We start from the raw sequence: 10,000 nt of genomic DNA, 5'->3' as shown, positions 1-10,000 counted from the left end.
AACAACAACAACAACAACAACAACAACAACAACAACAACAACAACGACTACTACTACTACTATTATTGCTACTACTACTACTACTACTACTACTACTACTACTACTACTACTACTACTACTACTACTACTACTACTACTACTACTACTACTACTACTACTACTACTACTACTACTACTACTATACTACTACTACTACTACTACTATACTACTACTACTACTACTACTACTACTACTACTCTACTACTACTACTACTACTACTACTACTACTACTACTACTACTACTACTACTACTATACTACTACTACTACTACTACTACTACTACTACTACTACTACTACTACTACTACTACTACTACTACTACTACTACTACTACACTACTACTACTACTACTACACTACTACTACTACTATACTACTACTACTACTACTACTACTACTACTACTACTACTATACTACTCACTACTACTACTACTACTACTACTACTACTACTACTACTACTACTACTACTACTACTACTACTACTACTACTACTACTACTACTACTACTACTAAAAGTACTTACTATTCATTATGCTGCTGCTGATGCCACTAGTGATTATACTTATACCGACATCCCTCATTTATTATTTTTTGTATTTATTTTCAATTCCATTGTATTTATTTCCCAACAACAGTCTACACGTTTTTATATTTGACGTTCTAAACTGCTACCACTCGATCCGACATGGGGATTACAGTTTTGCATTTTCGGCTCCAATCGTATGGAATTCATAACCACCAAAAAACGTGACAATGTTAACGTCTCCCAGTCTTCAAACGGCATCTAAAAACCGATCTTTTTCATTCTGCTTATCGTGATTCTATCTAAACTTCGAACAAGACTGTTATTGTGATATTATAGTCGAATGAATGAACAGTTGTGATACGAAAATATAAATTATTGTAAAACACCTCTGAGCACTATTTGTGGATACTGACGCTATATCAAATAATAATAATGAAAATAATAATAATAATAATAATAATAATAATAATAATAATAATAATAATAATAATAATAATAATAATATAATAATTAAATAATATTAATAATAATAATAATAATAATAATAATAATAATAATAATAATAATAATAATAATAATAATAATAATGATAATAATAGTAATAATAATAATAATAATAATGATTATTATTATTATTTTTATAATCATCATCATTATAATCATCATCATCAATTAATTGGGCACCTTTTAGAAATATCTAACACTCTATTTTAATTCGTGCTTCCTTACAAATAGGAGCATACTATTTCCTGCCAACCAATGTTTTGTTTATTCATCTTAAATAGGCACTAACACATTATCTCATTCATCTGTGGTGTTTTATTCATCTTGTTTTGTTGTTAAAGGGGAAACCCGAAAAGTTCATTTGATATGTTTTTGTACTTAAATTGAAGCTTACATTCAATTTCACATTCATATCTATTTCTTCCAGCTTCGAGCAGCAACATTTGCATCTTTCATTTTATATAACCTTTGTCGGCTTTTAACCGAATTTTTAGTGATTTTACGCGATATTTATATTGTTTCTGAATATTTAAAATGGGTATTTTTGACATGAAAAGTTCTTACCAGGCCCTGTTATTACATTCTATTTTAATATCTTTGTTCACTACTCAATTTTATACCAAGCAAATATTTGCCATGAACTGTTTTTAAACAGTGGCTGCTTTCAACAACATATGTCTAGAATCCAAAAAAGTGGAAGGCGCAAGCAAAGACCGATTATGGTGAATATTGATCATGGGCCTTTCCCTCGTCACTACCCTCCAAGATAACCACGATCACTGACAACAATACTAGTAAACAACGCAGGGATCAACTAAACATCATTCGATAACTCACCTTCATCAAATCAAAATAATCTCCAGTACGACAACAACAGTTCACATCGTCATTCACCTTGTCACTCCGCATTGCTGAGTAACAGTTCACACACCAACAGCAACAACAGCAAATAGTATAACAGAGTGTCAATGTGTGAGAAACACTTACAGACAAGTGTCAAACCTTATGAAATGTGTCGTATTTACCTCAAGATCGGTATGTTTTAGGATCTCGAAATAACTTAAGGACAAAATGATTAACCACAAACGATAGTAATTTAATGAAACTTGAATGACGATAACAGAGAAAAGTTTGATCAGAGGTCTTAGCTTCTTGTTGTTATCAGTTCATGATTTGTGAGAGAGAGAGGAAGACTCCGCTCGTTTCGTCCAAAGCTCCATTCGTCTTTTCGCTCCCTACAATGTAATAAAAACAAAACGCTAGTTCATGAACACATTTTGGACAACGATTATGACATATTATTCATAACAGAGACATGGCTAAAAAAGGATAATTGGGACTACATCATTAATAAAATAAAACCTGCTGGGTACAATGTGATCAAGGGATGCCGGAAAGGTCGACAAGGCGGTGGGTTAATGATAGTTCATTAGGAAAACATTGCCTTACAGAAAATAAAAATAACAACTAAGCTAACGACCTTCGAAACCATCGAATACCAACTAAAATATAAAAACAAGAAACTTTTCTCATATTTATCGCCCAACACCATCTAATAAATACAAAACAACGACACTTTTTGACAGATTTCGAACAGTGTTTCACCGATCTTTCAACAAAAGACAATATTTATATCTTCGGGGATTTCAACAACCATGTGAATGACAAATCAGATAACAATGCATCTCGTATTCTCAATATAATTGAGGCACAGAAAAACCTCCAACTCATCACGAAACCGACACATGAAAAGATAGACCTCATAATTAAACACGGTGATGACACTGTTGAATAACACCCACGTTCAAAGTAACCAAATATCAGACCATCAATCTGTTTTATTGGAATAGAATTTGGAAAAATCGAAGCCCACCAAAAAAACAAAAAAACAAAAAAACAATAACTAATCGAAAATATAATACATTAGATATTGAGAAATTTATAATTGACCATATTACATCATGTCCTACCACCAAAGTTGAACGTGCATACATACCAGATGACAAAGTTTCTTTTTTTTAACGAAATTATGTCTGAACTTCTTGATCACCATGCTCTATTGTCAACCAAAATGTATCACCATAAGAACTGAATCATCATGGTTCAATGAAGAAATTCGGTTGTCAAAGCAGATGAGAAACGGAAGAATAATGGCGGAAAACAAGACTCACAATGCATAGAGAGTTATATAAACAAGCACTAACTTCACCTAACACTCTGAAAATCGAAACCAAAAGATTATCGATTAAAGACCAGGTGAACGATAGTAAAGGCAACAGTAAGCTTTTGAATGTCCTGAATGGTCTGATGAAAGTTGATGATTGGGAAAAATTACTGCCTTCACACCAAAACCAACAAGAACTGCCAGAGTGCTTCAATGATTACTTCATTAATAAAATTGCTACCAACTCGATCCGACATGGAGATTACAGTTTTGCATTTTCGGCTCCAATCGTATGGAATTCATAACCACCAAAAAACGTGACAATGTTAAAGTCTACCAGTCTTCAAACGGCATCTAAAAACCGATCTTTTTCATTCTGCTTATCGTGATTCTATCTAAACTTCGAACAAGACTGTTGTTGTGATATTATAGTCGAATGAAAGAACAGTTGTGATACGAAAATATAAATTATTGTAAAACACCTCTGAGCACTATTTGTGGATACTGACGCTATATCAAATAATAATAATGAAAATAATAATAATAATAATAATAATAATGATAATAAATATATAATAATAATAATAATAATAATATTAATAATAATAATAATAATAATAATAATAATAATAATAATAATAATAATAATAATAATAATAATAATAATAATAATAATAATAATAATAATAATAATGATAATAATAGTAATAATAATAATAATAATCATTATTATTATTATTATTATTTTTATAATCATTATCATTATAATCATCATCATCAACATCATCATCATCATCATCATCATCACCATCATCATCATCATCATCATCATCATCATCATCATCACCATCATCACCATTATCAGTGTCATCAAATATATTACCTTTTTTATTATCTATTTAAAGATTACTCTTTAAATTACCAGGTCGTCCAGTATTGTTCAATCCAGGAGATTCAGATCAATCAGTCGTGTTAAAAGAGGGACATGATTTCACAATCATCTATAATGTTTATGCCCATCCACAACTTAAAGAATTTCGTCTGTACATATTTCGAGACAAAATGACATATTCTTTTATCAGGACTCCCTTTGATCCTCATCATTTTATACTAAATTGGAACAAAGGATTCAGGAACAATGCTGACAGAGAAAGTATTTATATCGACATGCATAGTGAGGTGGATGTTAACAGTTTGTAATGATCTTATTTTCAAACGTTCAATATAAATGTCTGGTCGGTATAATTTTAGTATGTTCAATGGAATAGGAGACTGGCTTACTGTTAGAAAAATGCCTCAAAGGTAAGAAATATTGTATTGATAATTTATTCTGACCATTCTCTTCTCCTCCTCCTCTCAACTCTCCTCTCCTCTTCGTCCTCCTCCTCCTCTTCTCTCCTCCTCCTCTCCCTCCTCCTCCTCCTCCTCTCACTCCTCTCATTCTCCTCTCCTCTCCTACTCGTCATCAACATCAACATCATCATCATCACCATCATCATCATCACCATCATCATCATCATTATCATCATATCATCATCATCATCATCATCATCATCATCTTCATCATCATCATCATCATCATCATCATCATCAGTGTCATCATTTATATTATTTTTTATTAAAATATCAATTATCTTTCTTTACACTACCAGCTCCTCCATTTTTGTTCAACCCAAGTGATTCTGATCAATCAGCAATTTTCATAGAGGGACAAGATGTCAAAATTAACTATCATATTTATGCCTATCCACAACTTAAAGAGTTTCGTCTGTACAGATTTCGAGACAACACGACACATTCATTTATCAGTACTTCTCCTGATCCTCATCATTTTATACTAAATGGGAACAAAGGATTGGTTAACAATGCTGAAGGAGAACGCATTTCATTTTACATGAATAGTGAGGCGGATGTTCACACTTCTGTAATGATCAGATTTTCTAAACTTCAATCTGAAATGGCTGGTCGGTATAATTTAAGCATGTCCAATGGAATTGCTGATTGGCTTACTGTTAGAATTAACCTCAAAGGTAAGACCATTTTGTATCAATATTTGTTATATAGAGTCTGTCTCCTCTACCTATTAAGCTTCTCCCCATCCTTTTCGTCATCATTATCCTAATTATCATCATCATCATCATCATCATCATCATCATCATCATCATCATCATCGTCATCATCATCATCATCACCACCACCACAACCAATATCAGTGTCATTATTTATGTTACTTTTTCTATCATGAATATTAATTATTTTTGTCTATACTACCAGCTCGCCCAAGTTTGTTCAATCCAAGTGATTCTGATCAATCAATAGTTTTCATAGTGGGAAACGATGCCACAATTAACTATTATGTTTATGCCTTTCCACAACTTAAAGAGTTTCGTCTGTACAGATTTCAAGAAAACACGACACATTCATTTATCAGGACTTCTTTTGATCATTTTTTACTAAATGGGAACAAAAGTGTAGAGAACAATGCTGACAGAGAGAATATATCTATTTACATGCATAGTGAGGCGGATGTTACCACTTCTGTAATGATCGAATTTTCTAACGTTCAATATGAAATGGCTGGTCGGTATAATTTTAGTATGTCCAATGGAATAGGAGACTGGCTAACTGTTAGAATTTCCCTCAAACTCAAAGGTAAGAATACATTGTATTGATAATTTATTCTGATCATTCGTCTACTCCTCCTCCTCATCGTCATCATAATAATAATAATAATTAATAATAATAATAATAATAATAATAATAATAATAATAATAATAATAATAAATAATAATAATAATAATAATAATAATAATAATAATAATAATAGATCTTTATTGTCCATAAATATGGCAATTTGTCATTTAGTTACACTTGTTATAATGTTAAACGATAACTAAGATTGAACAGATATTTCACTCCTACTTATTTTCTCTCTCTCTCTCTCATCATCATCATCATCATCATCATCATCATCATCATCATCATCATCATCATCATCATCATCATCGTCGTCGTCGTCGTCGTCATAATCATCATCATCATCATCATCATCACCATCATCTTTATCACCATTATCAGTGTCATCAATTATATTACTTTCTTATTATCAATCCCAATGATTAAATTGTACACTACCAGCTCGCCCAGGTTTTTGTCAATCCAAGTGATTCTGATCAATCAGTAGTTTTCAAAGAGGGACAACATGTCACTAAAATGTGTATTCCTATCCACAACTTAAAGAGTTTTGTCTGTACAGATTTCGAGACAACACGACATTATCATTTATCAGGACTCCCTTTGATCCTCATTATTTTATACCAAATGGGAACAAAGGATTAGTGAACAATGCAGACAAAGAAAGTATTTCTATCGACATGCATAGTCAGGCGGATGTTAACACTTTTGTAATGATCAGATTTTCAAAGCTTCAATCGGAAATGACTGGACGGTATTATTTTAACATGTCCAATGGAATCGGTGACTGACTTACAGTTAGTATTATCTTTAAAAAATAAGAACATTGTCTATTAATAATTTGTTATATACCATCTGTCTCCTCCTCCTCTTCAGCCTTACCCCATCCTTTTCGTCATCATCATCATCATCATCATCATCATCATCATCATCATCATCATCATCATCATCATCATCATCATCATCATCATCATCATCATCATCATCATCATCATTATCATAATCATCATCATCATTATCATCACCATCATCATCATCATCATCATCATCATCATCATCATCATCATCATCATCATCATCATCATCATCATCATCATCATCATCATCATCATCATCATCATCATCATCATCATCATCATCATCATCTTCATCATCATCATCATCATCACCACCACCACAACCAATATCAGTGTCATTATTTATGTTACTTTTTCTATCATGAATATTAATTATTTTTGTCTATACTACCAGTTCGCCCAAGTTTGTTCAATCCAAGTGATTCTGATCAATCAATAGTTTTCATAGAGGGAAACGATGCCACAATTAACTATTATGTTTATGCCTTTCCACAACTTAAAGAGTTTCGTCTGTACAGATTTCGAGATAACACGACACATTCATTTATCAGGCCTTCTTTTGATCATTTTGTACTAAATGGGAACAAAAATGTAGAGAACAATGCTGACAGAGAAAATATATATATTTACATGCATAGTGAGCCGGATGTTACCACTTCTGTAATGATCGAATTTTCTAACGTTCAATATGAAATGGCTGGTCGGTATATTTTTAGTATGTCCAATGGAATTGCTGATTGGCTTACTGTTAGAATTAACCTCAAAGGTAAGACCATTTTGTATCAATATTTGTTATATAGCGTCTGTCTCCTCTACCTATTAAGCTTCTCCCCATCCTTTTCGGCATCATTATCCCAATCATCATCCTAATCATCATCATCATCATCATCATTGTTGTGAAGCTAGAAAGTAATTCGAATGATTGTCATGCAAAATATAAGCTTTATTCAACATTTAAATCGACATGATCTGGAAAGAAATTAAAACACAAAGAGTTAGACAATACAGTTCAGACACAGATCAATTACAAACATAAAGTGACAAATAGAACTATCTCTAAACAGTAAACAATATCATGACATTCTTCCCCCCCTTGCATGTGGCAAGAGATTTCAAATTATGCTTCTCTTTTTCGTAAACTGTATGGTCTCGTCCGAATGAAGCCACTCGTTCTGGAGTTTGAACGGGATTCGTTTTGAGTAGAAAGCTCATTAGGATTGTTAGGATCAGAGACTGTGGTTCGTCCAAGTCAGATTTTTGCACTACATCAAGCTGTTCTAGAACAGTTTCATGTAAAATATCGTTTCCCACATTCTTTTGAACAGGTTGAAAATGTGGAGTTACGCTCGTGTTGTCAAACGCCATGGGTGATTCTTCATTGGAGGGCTGGGCAGTAGTCATTACATCAGCAGGGGATAAGTGACGCAAAGCCACAGTAGTTTCTTTACCATCAGGAAGTCGGACGTAGGCATAGAGCGGATTAGCGTCCAACAGTTCCACTTCGTCCACCAATGGTTTGTATTTAGAGGCTCTTACATGACGCCTCATGAAAACAGTTCCTGGAGTAGTCAGCCAGCTAGGAAGTGTTGTACCAGTGCTTGAATTTCTATTGTAGCGGAAGATTCGTTCATGAGGAATCTCATTTGTCGCAGTGCATAAGAGTGATCTTATTGAATGGAGAGAGTCAAGAAGCACTGACTCCCATTGACTAACATTCAAACCACGTGATTTCAGGGCTAACGTGATAGTTTTCCTAAGGGTTCCATTCAGACGTTCTACTTGTCCATTTCCCCGGGGATTGTATGGGGTCGTTCGGCTTGAGGCGATACCCTTTTTGCACAAGAAATCTTGAAGCTCACTTGACATGAAGTTAGCACCTCTGTCAGAATGTATTGAAATAGGCATTCCAAACAATGAGAACAATTGACACAAGCACTTGATGATAGTTGATGAGCTCATATCAGAGCATGGGAACGCAAAAGGGAAGCGAGAATATTCATCAATAACTGTTAGGAGATACCGATTTTTGGACGATGACGGCAAGGGACCCTTGAAATCCACACTCAAAAGCTCGAATGGTTGAGTTGCTTTGACCACTTTGAGGTTCTGCGGTTTGTAGAATGAAGGTTTTAGCTCACGACAAACCCTACAGTTGTTGCAGATTGTTTGCATTTCATCCACGGAATATGGGAGATTCTTTGACCTGACAAAATGGTTCATCCTTGTAATTCCAGGGTGGCAGAGTGAGTCGTGAAGGCTTTTTAAAGTTTCTAAATCTGAACCAGTAGATGAGCAGAACTCCCTTGAAAATGCGTCAGCCGCTACATTGTCTTTTCCAGGTCGATACACAACGTCATAACTGTAGCTTGACAGTTCAATCTTCCATCTTTGGATTTATCATTTTTGACTTTTCATTTTGCAGAATTTCCGTACATAAAGGCAACGCTTTTCTGATCTGTCAAAAGTTTGAAATCCTTTCCAAGAAGATAATGCCTCCACTTTCGAAGGGCTTCCACAATAGCGTAAGCCTCTTTTTCAACAGAAGAATGCTTCTTTTCACTGTGGTTCAGAGTTCTTGAAAAGAAAGCCACAGGACGTCCACCTTGATTTAGTGTTGCTGCGATTGCAATTTCAGAAGCGTCGGTTTCTACAACTAGAGGAGCGCTGTGGTCAATTGTCACGACAGCAGCGTTTTCAATCTCCTTTTTCAAAAGATCAAACGAGTCCTTGGCTTTTCCTGACAATGGAAAGGTGGTATTTTGGACCAGTGGGTGTATTTTATCCGAGAAATGAGGTATCCAGGATGAGTAGTATGCAAACATTCCAATCACTCTCTGTTGAGATTTGATATTGTGAGGATCTGAAAGTTCTCTCAGTGGCCGTAATCGGTCAGGGTCTGGCTGAATGCAACCTTTGGACACTTGAAATCCAAGTAACTTGATTTGTCTAACAGACTGGATAGTCTTACTTTCATTGAATGTTATATTATGTTATTTGGCACACCTGAGAAATTTCACAAGGTTTTTATCATGCTCTTGCTGATTTCTGCCACAGATTGTCACATTGTCTAAGTAAGCAAATGTGTCACTCAGTTTCTCATCTCGAATAATGGAATCAATGATGCACTGAAAGCAAGCCACTCCGTTAGTGACTCCAAAGGGAATTCGCTTGAATTGGTTCGTATACAGTTTCTCCTCGTCTTTTATTGGG

At 34.1% G+C, this 10,000-nt stretch overlaps 1 protein-coding gene across 1 annotated transcript in view; it reads left to right on the top strand.

The window, feature by feature from the left end:
• Positions 1-4,438, top strand: part of LOC144960432 (uncharacterized) — a 9,220-nt gene extending 4,782 nt beyond the window's left edge. Inside the window, exon 5 of the mRNA XM_078893514.1 lies at positions 4,164-4,438. Coding sequence (XP_078749640.1) covers positions 4,164-4,438 — 275 coding nt within the window. The remainder of the gene's footprint in view (positions 1-4,163) is intronic.
• Positions 4,439-10,000: the final 5,562 nt, after the last annotated feature.

Source organism: Berghia stephanieae, chromosome 15, assembly GCF_034508935.2.
Source record: "Berghia stephanieae isolate SIO BIC M18660-M18661 chromosome 15, UCSD_Bste_1.3, whole genome shotgun sequence".
NCBI lineage: Eukaryota > Metazoa > Mollusca > Gastropoda > Nudibranchia > Aeolidiidae > Berghia > Berghia stephanieae.
Note: the sequence above shows the minus strand (reverse complement) of the source record. Positions and strands in the feature narration are given on the sequence as shown.